The sequence below is a fragment of the Dendropsophus ebraccatus genome, chromosome 4, assembly GCF_027789765.1.
Source record: "Dendropsophus ebraccatus isolate aDenEbr1 chromosome 4, aDenEbr1.pat, whole genome shotgun sequence".
NCBI classification, from domain to species: Eukaryota; Metazoa; Chordata; class Amphibia; order Anura; family Hylidae; genus Dendropsophus; species Dendropsophus ebraccatus.
This window is the reverse complement of record NC_091457.1, coordinates 41,997,928-42,015,914: the sequence shown is the minus strand read 5'-3', so window position 1 is coordinate 42,015,914 and position 17,987 is coordinate 41,997,928. Positions and strand designations below refer to the sequence as shown.

The following is a 17,987-nucleotide window of genomic DNA, read 5'->3' as shown; positions in this document are numbered from 1 at the left end:
ACCTTCATCATGATATTATCTATCCTGTACTATGAACACCAGGCTAGTGTTGCCATAGTTACAGCGGGGTAGGGGGCCTAGGTTTGGTGAACAGCCTGGGGCCTATGGTAAAGTTATTCCGCTCCTGTGTGTACCAGCAAGCGGTGTCAGTTCTCCAGAGGATATGAACTGTCCCCGAAATGTAAATCATGGTTTCCCTCTCATGTCAGCAGCAGGAAAGTTTATAGTGTAACCCCTTCCTTGCTGTGCTGCTGTATGTAGACATGCATATTCATAAAGAATCTGAAGTACTGTTCTGTGTAAATCACCAGCTCTGCACAGTGGTGCCAGCCTGTTCAATCAAGTTATATACCATGGCATAACAGGGAAGAGTTGGTGCTGTGTTGTGACCAGACAACTAAGGGAAAGGAAGTCATTGTGTGTATTAATGGCAAACAGCTCAGGCCAAATAGAGGGCATTCTCATGGGCTCACTAACAGAATTGAGAGCACCAAAATGACCCCTGTGAACAGTTCATCTAACAAAACGTTACAGGTATTTAAAAAATCTTAGGAAATGAGTCAATTATTGGGCGGACTATTTAGTGATGTTTTATGGTTGCGTGTTTTTTTTATTATGTTCTATGACTTTTTATGAAAATGGCCCTCAAGTATATGTATGCTTTGAAACTAGAGTGTAAGCCGCAGGGACCAATGTGGCTGAACTCCTAAGAATATGTCGGTGCTATAAATAAAGTACTGTAAGCGATGACAGCGTGCGTTGTCAATAGCGTCCAGCAGGGGGCAGCACAGCACTGTGTCTTACGCTTTGTTGACTAAATCATAAAGTCCCTGGGGAGCAAACACAGTAAATGTTTGTGGACATTACAGGGCAGAGGTGTGTGAATGAGCAGCAATATAATAAGAGAGAATGTCATAGACTATGGACTGTAGTATCCTATTTCAGTGTCTGCTGAATGCAAAGACAGGTGGGCTCAATAATAGAATAGGAAATGGGGATTCCCTACTACTACTGCTGAAGGAGAGTTACTAGTAAAAGTGGTAATGGAGACCAGACGTACTTAAACAGATCCTTAAATAAAGACAATCAATGAAATTTTTTTTATATACTGATCAATATAGCGTGCAGCAAACAGAGGGTTAAGACGTCTTAAGATGACCTGCTGTGGGAGGGCCTGAGTATTTGTGTCTACCACCCTGTGATTGGATGCTGGGGGCTTGCATGCCCTTACTGAGCTAAGCAGCAACAATTTGGGACTCCCCCCAGCACATTAATACCCCCCTCATTGCCCATTACTGGCAGTCCTATCCCTTCTTCTTTCAGAGGGCTCCGTCCACGAGGGTCAGGTAAGAAAAATCCTGGCCAGGGCAATAAGGGCGTATGTCTAAATGCATCCACAGAGACAAATGTCCGCACCCATGTATGTGCTAGTATGACAGAGAAGACAGAATGGTCCAAAACAGCTGACAAATGAACAACTGAGCATAGACAAGTGTGCAAAGTGCTCATCATAGCTGTATACTAATGCTGCATCATCATAGGGAAATGATTGGACGTACAGTGTGTAGAAATCTTTATTACACCCAGATGAGACTTCCTAATATAAGTAGCAAGACTGCATTGTGTAAGATCACATTTCAAAGGAGGTGATAGCTATTTTTGTTATATTATCCAAAACTATATATCCATAAGTGAGGTCTAGAAGAAAGTGCAGACACTTGTAGCAATGGTATATATTTGTACATACAAAACCTACATATATTATTGCTGGTATGGATAAAGCAAAGTTGAATACATCATCTAACTTTTTGGGGCCTTCTGTGCGTGTATATTGTATGTAGGTATAATGGCAGTCCCAGGTAAAATTAGTGTGATGTCACAAAGTCATTGTTGCTACATCTTTATGATTGAGGGCGTTCTATGAATGAATGTCAATCTACATAGCAAATTAGCAAAAAGATAGGGCATATATTTGTGTGTGCGTATATATATATATATATATATATATATATATATATATATATGACTTCATATTAGCACTACTACAGTATGGTCAGTTTTGCCCACAGCGACCAATCACAACTCAGCTTACATTTTATAAGAGATCAATAAAGTATGAAAGCTGAGCTGTGATTGCTTTCAAGTAGAATGATAACTCTGGGCCATTATGTTGTTTGTTGCATTGGATCAAGCTCTGGGTATACATTTACTATGTACTGCCATTGGGATAAAGTAATAGTAAAATACGTCATACATTGTATAAAGATGTGGAACTACAACTTTGTGGTCTGGATGTTAAAAGTTTCTCCGGGTTAGTGTGATAACCATTAGGACTACTGTGCCCGTTATGCATTGCAAAGTAGTATACCTATGAAGAGGTCACTAGATATAATCATTATGTCCCTATATCATTATGTCCATTACAATATCTCCAGATGTTTATATAGTGATTATTGTCATGGAGCCCTGCATGCCCGTACAGCATTCTTTACTACCACAGTGCCCAATGTCATGTGTGTAGTGCCCAGGGGAAGATACCCACAGTACAGCATGTTCTTATTTTGGAGGATGAAATAAGACCTCCATAAGGAGGCCTGGTGTCAGTTTTAGGCAGAGGGAGTAAATAATCCTCTTTTCACCTGTGCCGTCTTTATTGGCTGGGGGGTTGGTAGTGAAGATTTGCAGAGCAGCATTATGTCAGAGGGGGGAGAAACAGCTGACGTTCCTTTAAGGCTCCTCCAGATATTTTGGGAAAGTCTTACAAAGCGTCCCATACTTCCCATGAGATCGGATGACTTAAAAGAGGGGGCAGTTGTCAGTGCTTGTGATCCCCTCTCCAGCAGCGAGGCTCTGTGTAGGTAATGGGAAGGGACTGAGGAAGCAAGGAGTATGGGATTGGCCTAGGGTCGTGCAGTTTAATTCTTTTTGCGTTTTAGCGAGTAGGAGACTTCATCTCATGTTTTTTGTTCCCTGGAGGATGGAAGAGGACAAGCAGTAATTCTTCTTTTGTCTTTTATGTGCAGGTATCACATAAACCGCCAAGATGTCGAAAATGTCAAATTCCCGTAAAACGCACCTGAAGGTAAGAACAGTCCATGCAGGTCTTTAGTCATAACCAACTCCTGTGTCCATTCTCTAAACCCATACATGTAACCTACCCCCTCCCCGAAAAAGACCAGCTTTTGCCTAAACTAATCTCAGTTATTGAAGTCACTACCTAAGAAATACTCATTACTGCTTAAGAAAGCTTACCATGACTATAACACTAGTTGTCATCCACATATTATCCATGAAAGTCATGATAATGCTGTTAGTCCATAGAATACAATGGGAGAATGTATTTGCCTAGTATTTGCCTAGCCGAAAATGAATTTAAAACCTGGCAAATCAATTAACCAATGTATCCTATAGGCGGTGAAATGGGAAATTTAAATTAAAGGGGTTGTCCATGATTAACTAGACATGGCTATTTGAAAAAAAAAAAAAAAACATTCTACAGTTTGCGGTAAAAATGTGGGGTCACCCAGTTTTTGGAAATGACGGGGATGCTTTAAGCTTGATTGAAGTTTTTTTTTAAAGAGCAGCCATGTCCTTCTAATGCTGGACTACCCCTTTAAGTGAATGGCTTTCAATTGGATTGAATTGAACTTTGAATCATGCATGAACTGAAAGAGATATCACTGTTAGCAATACTATAGGAGAATGTATGTCTGTATGTAGTTTGTATTTCTAAATAAAATAATCCAAATTCTTATTAGAAAAATATTAGAACCTAAAACAGATAAGTTTAGGATTTTGATCTGTACATATCTAGTATTTCCAATCCGGCCATTTAGAAATAATAATAATAATAATAATAACAACAACAATAATAATAGTGATTTCATTGCTGGAACATAAATTAACATATATGGAAAATATCAACATGTGAAATACATAGAAATGTGGAGAAGTAATAAATTGTGTGGTAATCGGTCCCCAGAACAGTTAGAGGGTAAAAAATTTAGAAATTATGAAATATTCTTATTTTGGAACATAATCTCAATAGAGACAATGTAACTGAACATTGTGCAATTGGTTTGATGTTTAGGGAAGTTTCCTTTTAGCAGATGTTGAGCCACAGATTGTTTTGTGTAGCATTTAGTTATATTTATGCAGATGACCCTTTCAACTACAGTATGCCGATCACCTAAGCTGCAATTCTACTAGAAAGGTCAATAGTATATTCTGCTACTACCCACCACTGGCAATAATAACCAAGGTTGCCACAACATGTGATATACACAGACTTTCATTGTATCATACTTTTTTCTCTTCAGCACTATTCATATCACCAGGCCGACTAACAATTCACCTCTTCTCTTTATAGAGCTTGATGCTCCAGGTTGCCAAAACTGCAATTGAAAAGGAAATTGCAGATATCGCAGCTGAGAAGGAAAGCTACCTGGCTGAGAACTGTCCACCTCTGAGTCTTCCACATTCTCTGCAGGATCTGCAGGTAACCCTGCAAATGTCACTGATGTAACTGGGCCTATTGAAGGTTATGCATCTTTTTACGGATGAAAGAAAAAAGCCCCCTTCTACCATGTGACTTTTATAATGGGGGTGTCTTATATATGGCAGAGGTGTATTTAAGCCAACTTAAGCATTAGGGCCCAAGTGTAAGCTGTGCTACCATGTTACTTATGTTCAGGGAACTCATAAGGGGTTGTTCGGTGGTGTTATTATATTGTGGAGCTGCCACTGCCTGTCTGTAATACGGAGGGAGTACTGTGATCAAATTAATGGCTGTCCAGGGCAATGGCGTAGCATGAGTTGGAAGGGCCCAGGGCAAGGCAAAGTATTACGCACCTTCCCAACACCCACACACACGCAACCCACAAATGCAAGACAGTTGCAATGCATAAAGGATTTCCCTAGTAGGTAGGTAATCCCCTATCCCAGACAGGACGCCTCTTGGTGAATAGTTAACCCTCCCCAGCATGAAGCGCCTAGTAGGTAGTTAACCCCCCTCCCCCCAGCATTCCCCTAGTAGGTAGTTAAACACCCCCCTCCCCCCAGCATTCCCCTAGTAGGTAGTTAAACACCCCCCTCCCCCCAGCATTCCCCTAGCAGGTTGCTAACCTCCTCCCCCCAGGAAGGATGCCCCTGGTAGGTAGTTAACCCTCCCCCCCTCAGCATTCCCCTAGTAGGTAGTTAACCCTCCTCTCCTCAGCATTCCCCTAGTAGGTAGTTAACCCTCCTCCCCTCTGTATTCCCCTAGCAGGTAGTTAATCCTCCCCAGGAAGTCCCTGCTTCTGTACATTATGTACATTACACAGTACTCTATGAAATGTGTCTGAACTTCCTGCCCCCTTACGGAAGTGAGTGGTGATGCCTACATTGCATGCTTCCCCACTCACCTTACATTCTTAGAGAGGCAAATCGTTGCGCCCCCTATGAATTTTGTGCCCAGGGCAATCACCCCCACAGCCCCCCCCCCCCCCCAATGCAAGAAAACTGGTGCGGGGTAAAAAGGAAAGAACTATTTTCACTCCATGACCACAAAGCCTTTCTTGTCTCAAGACAGCACAGAAAAAGATAAAGGGGTTCAAGATGGGCCTGGCCACTAGGAAGTTTCTTGATGGAAATTAAGGAGGGGTCCATGGGGTAAGGGTGGTGGTTAAGTCAACCTGCTATAAATACTTAGGATTTAAACCACACATATTATTTTGGTAACAAAAATAGATCATTACAATATTACTAAACCAGCTGTTAAGACAGCCGGTCTACATCTGATCGGTGGGAGTCAGACTCCTGACACCCCCACCAATCAGCTGTCTCTCCTTTATTATTTGCCAGGCACAGCTCCATGCTTTTTGTTCATCATATTATGGATAGCTTAGGCTGGGCTGCGTTTTTGCAATCCATTTAACGTATATGTTCAACGGAAAAAACGGATGCAAAAACCAATGCAATTGTGTATCATCCGTTTGGATCTGTTTCTCCATTGACTTCCATTATTAAAAAAAATTGATCGAAATGGATGTGTTTTTTTTAACGGACACAAAAGTAGTGTTGACTATGTTTTTCTGTCCGTTAAAAGTAACCAATCAAAAACAGATACTTTAAACGGATTGCAAAAATGCAGTGTGAACCCAGCCTTATTTTAGAGTTAAATGTAGGTATAAATTACTTCCCTTTTCTTACCTCATTGTCTCCTTTCAGGAATTCTGCAAGAAGCTGCATGCCAAGATTGATACAGTAGATGAGGAGAGATACGACATGGAACAGAAAGTACTGAAGAGCAGCAAGGAGGTAAGTAAGAGATGTAAGAGATGAGCGAACCTCGAGTATGCTTGAGTTCATCCGAACCTGAGCGTTCGGCATTTGATTAGCGGTGGCTGCTGAAGTCGGATAAAGCCCTAAGGCTATGTGGAAAACATGGATGTAGTCATTGGCTGTATCCATGTTTTTCAGACAAATGCCGAACGCTCGGGTTCGGATGAACTCAAGCATGCTCGAGGTTCGCTCATCTCTAGTCATGAATCATCAGTGAGAGTTCACTTTCTTTAAAAGGGTTATCTAAGATGGCTGCCTTCTTCCAAAAACAGCACCACTCTTTTCCTTAATTGTGTGCTATTACAAGTAGTCTCCATTCACATAAATGGAATTTACCTGCAATGTCACATAGAAGCTAAGGACACGAGTGGGGCTATTCCTGAAAAAAACTACGCAAATATCCATAATTTTGTCCTCCACTTCCTTCCATGTTGTTTCCTGGGATGTTAAATTCTCAACAGCACATTGATTGATAATCTAAGACATGGTATGGATGATCACAGACATGGTATGGTGTGGATGGAGAAGATACTTGTAACCAACTAAAGAATTGTTTATGTGCTATCTACAGCTGGAAGACTTAAACCAGAAGATGTTTGACCTGAGAGGTAAATTCAAGAGGCCAGCCCTCAAGCGTGTACGTATGTCTGCTGACGCCATGCTTCGCGCTTTGCTTGGTTCCAAGCACAAGGTCAACATGGAGCTCCGTGCCAACCTCAAGCAAGTCAAGAAAGAGGACACTGACAAGGTGAGGCTCAGCTTGACATATATTTGGGATGGTATATTTTGACCAACAAATGTAGTTATACTACACTTCATAAGAAGTATTTCCACATACTATATAATAACCATTAACATACAAATATACAAACCATAATTCTTATATTGCCACCATGTTGATTTGTTCATCCCAACTGGATTGACACTAGTAAAACTATATTAAAGAGGTATTCAAGGGGAAAAAAAAAGTTTACCTCTGTCCACATGATAGGGAAAAAGTAGGAGATTGTGGAGGCCCGACCTTTGTACCTCCGACAGTCTCTGTATACGGCCCCATCTTCTGTATTATGAATAAAGCCATGGGTACGGCACGTGAACTTCGGCTTTATTCTCTCCTATGGAGCAACGGAAAGAGCTGAGTACAACGCTCTTATGGCATACTCTGCTCTTTCGGCCGATCTATAGGAATAAATAGAACTACGGGTCACGGGCCGTAGCCACGGCTGTATGCATTACGCAGAAGCAGGGGCCCCATATGGAGATCGGCGGGGGGTACTAAGGTCGGAGCCCCCTGCAATCTCCCACTTTTACCCTATCCTGTGGATAGGCGAAAAGTTAATTCTTCGTGGAATACTCCTTTGATAAATAAGTTTACTGTCGCACATGCAATAAAAACTAGTTATTGACCCAAACATGTCTCTCTATTTCCAGGAGAAGGATCTCCGTGATGTCGGTGACTGGCGTAAGAACATTGAAGAGAAATCCGGCATGGAGGGCAGAAAGAAGATGTTCGAGTCTGAGGCCTAAGCCCTTTACAATGCCCACGGCTATCTGCAACCCGAAGCTGCCAAAGACACCCGCTTCAACATATCACAGCTCTTTCCTGGCAACTTCGCCGTTAACCCCTCTGCTGCTCATCTTACTCATGTTTACAGCAGCCTAGGGGTTAATGAAGCCTTATCTCCATCCTCTCCTCACTTTAAACCCAAGAGAATGTCTTAAAGTATGTTATGGACTGGTGAGAGGGACGCAGGTTCCCCCTCTGTTTAAGCCACAGTCTGGTTCTGCAGGTGCTGTGCCATGTGGACGTGAGAACCGTGTAAATAAAGCTTGTGACGTCCTTTATGGTTTATGATACCTGACGCGTAGGTGACGTCACTCTTCTTTTTTTGCGTCTTTAAATTTGCGCTAGGAAAGGAAGGCCATATGACCAGAGCGATCGAGAATTAAAGTTGTGGGGGGAGTGCTATTACATTCAACGTGTCAATATCTGGCACATAACTACATCACCAGCTGTCACAGAAATGTGGTGTCATATAAAAATATTCACAAGTAATAATTTTTTCTTAGTATCTGTTCCTAAATGATTAGAACAGTTAATTAATAACTGGTCAAATAAAAATGTAACATTCTTAAAAAAAGGGAAATCTAATGAAAACAATCTGCTTACATCATGCAAATGCTTGGATGGGCCACCACCAGAAACCCTGGCATTATCTTGCATGCCAGCGCTTCTTGTAGCTACTCACAGGTCTCTATTACTAAACATATCTGGCAGTGTATTACACAAGGGTCAGATGGAGATGTCTGGTGATGGAAATCTTTGAGTGGTGGAAGTCCAAGCTCACGGACTTGATCAATGTAATCCAAGATACAAAGGGGAGGGGGCAACGGAATCCATTGTCTAATAACCTTTTTTTTTTCATTTTTACCAAAAATACAATGTCTGGTCTCTTGCAATTACTGGTTATCAGGTATGAGAAAGGCTTAACTAGTGTAAGGGGCTAAAATATTGTATTTTAGCTGCTGGATTAATAAAGAAGTTTAAAGGGGTTATCCAGCTCTAAAAAAACATGCCCACTTTCTTCCAGAGACAGGACTACTCTTGTCTCCAGTTTAGGTGTGGTTTGCAGTTAAGCTCCATTGACTTCAATAGAACTAAGTTGCAAGACCTACACACAAACTAGAGACAACAGTGGTGCTGTCTCTGGAAGAAAGCAGCCATGTTTTTGTAGCGCTGGATTAACAGGTGGGAATGAAGATTGTCCCACTTTGTTGCATTGTATGTAAATGTAGCATTTAGATGCTTCTTAGTGCTATGACGCTGTCCTACAGGTTAGCTTCTTTACTCTTCCTCATGGGGGATATGAGCCTGTAAAATGATGATCTACTGCACAGGAGACATAATATAAGCAAGAGAGGAAAAAGGTTAGTTTCTCCATGATGAATGGACAAAGGCAAAGAATATTGAGGGATATGACAGGGATGTGATGAGCCAACACTACTAAGCCTCCTCACCTCTATATATACACATGCATTATCATCTCATAAGAATCTGTAGCTCTCAATTGCAAAATTAATTTAATTTCAATTGAATATCTTAGAGACGACTAGCAAAACTGCATTGAAAAGTGGTCATTTACTGTACAAACCTCTTCAAAAGGCCACCTTTTTGAGATAACCACCACTTTTCAGTTCATTAAGCCCAAAAGTAAATGGCTCGGGCTTAAACAAATTTGCTAATTAACAAAAATAAATAAAGATGGAAAAGAGACCATGCCACTGGTAATAAAACATTAAATGACCTTATTGAGAGGCAAAAGACCAATGCAAAGATGTTTGTGAAATATATATATATATACACTCAGAGATGTAAGGCGAAAAAAGAGTGGGATAAGATAGAGATAACACAATATGGTGTCCACAACAATTAAAAATGAATACTAAGTGCAAGACACAGACAGAAAGTTTAATCTTCAAAATATACATACACATATTATATAGACAAACACTAAAAGCAGAGACCACTAGTAAATTCAAACAAAAGCGTAACAGCAGGAGACCCACCACAACCCAACACGTGTTTTGCTGGGGAAAGCTGGACATGGGGATTGGTGGTAATCTTCATCTGTGGAATTAGGGGACCAAGAAAAGCTAGTAGTGATATGTAACCAGCCCTTCTTCCCTACAGTGAGTGACCCATTGAGACCTAAAAGGCCTATTAGACAGTCTAATGGTAATCAGGGCTGCATGAACAATTACTTATCTGGTCATCAGCCGATCATTGGCAGAACGTGTTTTTAGGTCCTGACCTAAAATCATCAGGTGCCACAGGGCGCAATGCTACAGGTAATAGTGATGCGTGGCCGACAGCTGATGAATGTAATAATAAAAAATTATAAAGTTCATACATTGGTTCCTTGCTCCCCAGTGTCTTCCTGTCTTCTCCACACTCCCCGTAGCCTCCAGTGGAACTTCAGAGCCGGTCTCTGAAGTGATAAGCTGCTCAGCCAATCCCTGGCTGGGATGGGACCGCCGCAGCCAGTGATTGGCTGAGCGGCCTGTCACTTCAGCAACAGGTTCTGAAGTACAACTGGAGGCTGCGGGGAGTGTGGAGAAGAGAGGAAGACACCAGGGAGCATAGAGAGGTAGTGTATATACTTTATTAATACTTACTCTAAGTACTAGCGCTCTACATCACTACAATGGTCTTCCCTGCTGCACGATTATTGAGCCATGTAACAAGCTCAGTAAACGAGCGACAATCTAACAGGTCGGCACTGCTTTACTATATTGATCTGGTCATCTAATACGGCCCTAGGACATGCAGAGTACACAGAGCAAAGACTAACAAGGAATAGACATAAGTGGTGAAGGCAGATGCCCATCCGCACCCAGTCTAAATTTTCTGCAGCCCAGAAACCTAGACAAGTGTGGTGGCAACCTGTCAATCACCACCCAGAAAGTGCTGGAATAGGACAGAGTTCAGACCGGTGCAAAAGCACAGTCTCAGTCATATTTTAAGGTCAGAGGACCGTGCTGAGGTCTGAACAGTTAAGGACATGACGCTACAAAGTTAGGGTCCTACTACACTGCCTGATATTGAGGAGGAAGCGAGCACCGACCTGTCAGGTCAGCACTTGCTTCCTCCTTCTCTCCCACTCGCTGTCTGTGCTATTACACACACAGACATGGACATTGAGTATGTCGGCTGATCGTTGCCTTTCAACATGAGCTATCACACAAAGCGATTATCGGCAGGAGTGGCTGATAATCGCCCGAATATGGCTGATAATCGTTTAGTTTAATAGGGCCCTAAGAATGTTTTCAGTACTGGAAGTGTCATTAGTTTCTTTTATCAATTTACAAAATGGCCAGAGAAGAGATATCTAAATGAAATCATTAGGTGCGGCCGCCCTTTGTGTTCCAAACAGCATCAATCCTTAGGGTAGCTTCACACGTAACAGAATTGCAGTGGATTTCATACTGCAATTTGCAGCAAAATCCACTGCGATTCCCCTCCTGTTGGATTCAATAGGATTACATACTCGCAGCGGAATTGTCATCCCACAATGAGCATGTAAGCGGCAACCCCCTTAACCCCCTGTGGCCTGGTGCATACAGTATCGATCCACGCGCCAGCTTGTTCTGTCGTTCTTGGTGTCTGGACGTCCCGCTCAGCCAATCAGTTTGCTGTCCTGCCGCAGAACAAGCCGGAGCACGGACCGGTAATGTATACACCGGGCCGCAGGGTTTAAGGGGGCTGCCGCTTACACACTCACCGCCGGATGACAATTCCGCTGTGAGTAGGTAATCCTATTGAAACTAACAGGAAGGGAATCGCAGTGGATTTGGCTGCGAACTCGCATCGTGAAATCTGCTGCAATTTTGTTATGTGTGAACCCACCCTTAAGGTACATTTACACACAGTTAAGGATTTTGTAGACATATCATCAGGTGTTCTAGAGCAAAGATTTAACTATTTTACTGCTCATCAGAATGAACAATGATGTTGGGAGTTCCGAAGCCCGGTCCACAGCACGTTCTTTCCATACCTGCCTAAAACTTTTGCACAGCTCTATATATACATCAGTCCGCTCATCTCCTCCTGCTCTATAACATGCTCCCACAAACTGGACACCATTTTCTATGTGACAGGATCACTTTAATCACTACTAACTTCAGCAGAGAAAGCTAAGCATAATCTAGAGATATACACAACAAGTAATACACAACACAAGCCAAGAAGAGCTAACTGATGACTCAGTGGGGTCCCGGGCAGGGTGACAGTCTTGGCCTCTTCTCTTCTGTCAAGCTGCAGCGCTGTATGTCCATTCATCAAAATGTTATCACTCTCATACATACTTAAAATGCCATAAATAAATTATAATATCCTAAATAGCTCATGAAAATGCAAACTCGCTCCCTACAATATTAAAAAAATAATAATAAATCAAAAATATTTTGTCGATAGTAGATAGTTTGTGGATAGCATTAATCCTCTTAGGGTTTAAAGGGGTACTTCACACACGCAAAAAGTTTCCTTTCAAATCAACTGGTGCCAGAAAGTGTCAGAGATTTGTAAAAATCTCATCTTCCAGTACTTATCAGCTGCTGTATGTCCTACAGGAAGTGGTGTATTTTTTCCAGTCTGACACAGCGCTCTCTGATGCCACCTCTGTCCATGTCAGGAACTGTCCAGAGCAGTAGCAAATCCCTGTAGAAAACATCTCCAGACTGAAAATAATACACCACTTCCTGCAGGACAAACAGCAGATAATAAGTACTGTAAGACTTAAGATTTTTTTTTTTCAATAGAAGTAAATTACAAATCTCTGGTTGATTTGAAAGAAAACATTTTTTGGTGAAATACCCCTTTAATAAGGACTAGCAACTATAAATGCCTGTATTAGGCCAGATTCACACATCTGTACTGCTGTCTGTAGCCCCGAAACTATTGGCAGGATGTGGATTCGCACCTATCCGCATTTGCACGGACCCATTCATTAAGAATAGGTGATCCGTGCTGCAATTACGGGCCACAGAATGGCTGGATCACAGCTCCAACATGGATGTGTGTATGGGGCCATAGAAAGTATATCTCCCTCATCCAGTAATGCAAAACATCCATAGAGGAATGTAATTTTTTCTCCACCTAGAGAATCCATATAACTAACTCATCTCTGCCATAAAGTTATTTCTGCTGTCCTGTCATTGTCCTCTGGTGCAGTGGCGTAGCTACCGCGGTCACAGTGGTCGCCGCTGCAACAGGGCCACTACCGGGCTGCTTGCCACTGCACTGCCCCCTCCCACTACCTCTTGTGACCGAAAGCAATGTTTTGCTTGCAATCACAAGAGGCAGGCTGGGACGGGCCCCCGGCTTACTTGCGGCTCCCCGTCTCTCTCCGGTCCCGTTCCCGGCAGCACACACACCAGTGAGCTCTGTGTGCACCGGGGAAGTACTTCCAGGGCAGGGAGTGTCTATAACACGTGCTCCCTGTGCCGGAAGTACCATCCCCAGCGCACACATGGTGTGTGTGCTGAATAGTTGCCAACAGTTTTCCCTGGACTGTCCCAAGTCTGAGGAGACAGACCCAGCAAAACCATGTCCTGGGAAGCTCCGCCCCCCACCACGGGAGGCCCCCACCAGCGCGTGTGACTAGGGGTCTAAAGAAACCATACAGGTGAGTATAGCTTTTTTTGTTTTAAATACAGATGAAGGAACAAGAGGATGATGGAGGGTGTAGTAGTATGATGATGGAACTAGAGGATGATAAGTGAAGTAGTGGTATGATTATGGAACTAGCCAATGATGAGATGAGTAGTGGTATGATGAATGAACAAGAGGATGATGAAGGGTGGTGTAGTGGTATGATGATGAAGGAACAAGAGGATGATGAGGGGTGTAGTGGTATGATGATGAAGGAACAAGAGGATGATGAAGGGTGTAGTGGTATGATGATGGAACAAGAGGATGATGAAGGGTGTAGTGGTATGATGATGGAACAAGAGGATGATGAAGGGTGTAGTGGTATGATGATGGAACAAGAGGATGATGAGGGGAGTAGTGGTATGATGATGAAGGGTGTAGTGGATGATAAAGGGTGTAGTAGTATGATGATGAAGGAACAAGAGGATGATGAAGGGTGTAGTGGTATGATGATGGAACAAGAGGATGATGAGGGGAGTAGTGGTATGATGATGAAGGGTGTAGTGGATGTTAAAGGGTGTAGTAGTATGATGATGAAGGAACTAGAGGATGATGAAGGGTGTAGTGGTATGATGATGAAGGAACAAGAGGATGATGAAGGGTGTAGTGGTATGATGATGGAAGGGCAGGAGGATAATGAAGGGGTATTAGTATGATGATGGAGGAGGATGAAGGGGGTAGTAATATAAAAATAGAGGAGCAGGATGAAGAAAGGATGTAGAAGTATGATGATGGAGGGGCAGGAGGATGAAGGGGGTAGTAGTATTATGATGGAGGTGGTTGTAGTATGATGATGGAGGGGCAGGAGGAGGGGACAACATGGGGGGCATCTGTAAGGGGGATAAAATAGGGGGACATCTATAAGGGGGACTACACGGGGGGGGGGGGGGTATACAATAGGGCATGCACATGAGGGGGGTATGTACTATAAGGGGGATCACATAGTGTCAGGGCTACCTACAAAACGAGGGTGTAAAGGGGCCAATACAGATGTGGATGGTGCCAGGGTGAGGAGCCTAATATGTCTGTCTGGCAGATCCTGTAGATTCGTATCTCTGAGAAGTTGTCATCATGGCCCAGGACAGATGAAGAAGATGAAAAGGGAAAAACTCTGGTGAATCTATAACCGGCTTCCATTGAACACTAATTAGTAAACATTGCCCAAGATCAGTGATCTCCAACCTATAGGCCCCATCACACCCAGAAGCCTTTGGCTGGCTAGAGTTTTAGTTTCTGTCACGGCCGTGGCGGCGTCCCGTGTTCCGGGCCGCCGCCGCGACCTCCTCCTGCCCCATGCAGCCGCCGGGGTCCTTGTGCAGGGACCCGGCGCTGCTACTAGTTCGGCCCCTGGGGGCGCCTCAACCCCTCCTCCGCTCCGGTCTCCGTCTGTGCCGGCCGGCGCGCGCGTCCCCGCCACCTAGGGCGCGTGCGCGCCGGCTGTCTCAGATTTAAAGGGCCAGTCCGCCCTTAATTGGTTAGTTGCACCAATCACTCCCTATAAATCCCAGCATGCCCTGTCCCTTGTGTTGGAGCCTCTACATGCTTCCCATAGCGTTTGGCCCAGCCCCCTGTTGTTCCTGTTTCCTATCCGCTACCTGGTCCCAAGTCCTTGTTCCTGATTGCTATCCGCTACCTGGTCCCAAGTCCTTGTTCCTGGTTCCTGCTCCCCTGTCACACCATTGCTCCTGTGTTCAGCCTGTCACCTGCGGTTAAACCTGCAGACCTCTGCCAGCACCATCTCCTGCCTACTGCTCCTGCCACGCCTCGCCTGCCGTCACCAGCAACCAAGCCAGGGGTAGCGACCTGGGGGTTGCCTGCCGCAGCAAGTCCATGCCGCCTTGCGGCGGGCTCTGGTGAAAACCAGCGGCCCCTTAGACTCCGCTCCCTGGTGAGGTTAGTGCCATCGCTGGTGACGGTCCAGTGGATCCACTACTCCAGGCGTTACAGTTTCCCAATAGTTCAAGAGTCACCAGTTAAAGACCCATACTCCAGATTGCATACAGCTGCTGTGCATGTCAATAGATTCTGTATACAGTGGTATACAGACTAAATCGTCTAGTGGTTGCACCAGGTCACCAAGATGTTTTGAGTATAAGAGAGCGCTGATCCCTAGCAGTGTAACAAGAGTGCTATGAACCCCAGAACATACTGTGGCCCGCTCTTCTCCACCCTGTGCATGATACCCAAAATATTAGCTTCCCTCATCCCTGTAGCATGTGTAGGCACACACAACTAGCATACTATATTACTATATCCCCAGCGTGCCGTCACACAGTTGGCTCTGAACCTGTGTGCATGCAAGGTAGTCCAGAAAAAGAGAATGTTGCTGTGTCGTGATGTGCAACAGTGAGTGAGCAGAGAAGGAAGAATACTACCCCTCACTTCTGTCAGATACACATAAGCCAAGTAGCCCCCCTACCTCTCTGGGCCTGCTCGTGGTCACAGCCCCTGCAGCCAGGATCGTCGCATCCATACTGATTTTTACTGAATATAAATCTGTAATAATTTGATTGCTTGTGTTATTAGGTACATGTTTATCAGGGGGTAGATAGGATCCATGGGGCCTCATAGCAAAATATTTTAAGCCCCCCCCCCCCCTCCCCTACACACAACACAATGCTCTGCGTATATATATATATATATATATATATGTATATATGCGAAGGGAAAAATCCAGCACCAGTGTAGCGGATAAAAAACGTCCTTCTTTATTTATGCAAACTTCACATACAGGAAACAAATATGCGATTTGTTGACGCGTTTCGGCGTGAACGGCCGAAACGCGTCAACAAATCGCATGTTTGTTTCCTGTATGTGAAGTTTGCATAAATAAAGAAGGACGTTTTTTATCCGCTACACTGGTGCTGGATTTTTCCCTTCGCATATGTTGCCCTGGCTCCGGGCTTTGCCGTGCACCGTGAGTGGATGTAGCAGGTAAGCTGACCCCAAATCAGCATTTGTTTATATATGTATATATGCACAGTATATGCTCTGTGATGTGGCCAAAAAAATTAATCTCTTGTGGCCAAAGTGACTGGCAGAGCAGAGAGCCAATGGCCGCTTTCTATGACAGCCCACTGTCTTTACCTATAAGGGCCCGTTAGGAGGTGCAGGAGCAGACTACCTTCTGCTTAACCCCTTATGTACTGCAGTGTGTAAGTGGCCCAATGTTCAGAAGACAATGATATATCTGCTTTACTGCCTGTGCAGTGATAACCCCTGACCTATGCAGGGAGCTCTGCACATTTTCCTACTTGCAGCTGCAGAGATCAGAGGTTATCAGAGGAGATCTCTTTTTCTTCTGCTGGTAAACCTTTTTTTTGTTGCAGCATGTAACTAAACACTGGGTCACTTACACACTGCAGTACATAAAGGGTTAAGCAGAAGGACACACCCTCTTACCTCCACCCCCCCACACGCCCCAGGCCCCCCTCCTGCATGGGCCCCATAGCAACTGCCTACTCTGCCTCTATGGTAGCTACGCCACTGATATTTATATATATATATATATATATATATATATATATATATATATATATATATAGTACACATATATAAAGAAAATAAAGAGATGTGTCAGCAAAGGCGGAAATCACAGTATGATCAATCCGGCAAGTATACAGCTACATTCCCAAGATTCATAGCTGCCATGATTTCATATAAAGCTCCAGGTCCCTGATGAAGAATCAGAACTATCCTTCATCTTTAGTAGTTCTGGTTTACTCATCTGAGAACTGTCAGGAGGCTCCAGGAGTCAGGTGCCACCACAACTTCTTCATCCCCAATAGTTATACACTAACCTTTATATTTGCTTCTTGTTCACACATTGCTAGTGTGCTACATGGTCAATGATCACACTGAGCAAGAAGCGCGCGCCCTCTCATTCACTCAAAGCAGCACACTGAGCACGGCGGGATTCCCGCCACGCAATTCCGACGTTCTTGCTCAGTGTGAACTGGGGGCCTAAAGGTGGAAATATTACAGAAACAGAGGATTTATAGCACTACGTGATGTACTATGAAATGTTCAGGTCACTGTCATATGTGAGATATAATAGAGCTACACAATGTTCCTGTGAGCGGAGCTGCAGTATTACCAGATCAAAGGGTGGAAAATGTAACCAGAATACTGGAGGAAATGGAGGTGAAGTACAACCTTTCATTGCTTTGTGGTCAGTATCGATAGCATCCCCATGACTCAGACAATGCCGTGTGCAGAGGCCTCTGTGTCTGCTCAACAAACTACACTGAAAGTAGAGGCTGAACTTAAAGAGGACCAATCACCTAAAAATCACTGTCCCTATTATCAAAGGAAATCTCTCCCTAAGTCTATCTATGAAGATACAGACTGCCTGTGCAGTCTGTATCTTATCCCTTTACCCAATTCTCTTGATTGCTGAACGAAGGCCGGGCGCCGCCATCTTGATGACGTCACTTTGCGTTTCACCGCTGGAACG

General features: G+C 43.8%; 1 protein-coding gene across 2 annotated transcripts; it reads left to right on the top strand.

The window, feature by feature from the left end:
• Positions 1–1,245: 1,245 nt before the first annotated feature.
• TNNI2 (troponin I2, fast skeletal type) lies at positions 1,246–8,183 on the top strand. Of its 2 annotated transcripts, none has more exons than XM_069965673.1 (6): positions 1,246–1,346; positions 3,024–3,082; positions 4,370–4,498; positions 6,208–6,297; positions 6,893–7,069; positions 7,753–8,183. In XM_069965673.1, the coding sequence occupies exons 2-6, from the start codon at positions 3,044–3,046 to the stop codon at positions 7,846–7,848; spliced, it is 531 nt and encodes a 176-aa protein (XP_069821774.1). In that variant the 5' UTR covers positions 1,246–1,346; positions 3,024–3,043; the 3' UTR covers positions 7,849–8,183. The 2 variants fall into 2 exon arrangements, with proteins under 2 accessions (XP_069821774.1, XP_069821775.1); XM_069965674.1 differs by lacking the exon at positions 1,246–1,346 and adding an exon at positions 2,794–2,854.
• The last annotated feature ends 9,804 nt before the right edge of the window (positions 8,184–17,987 follow it).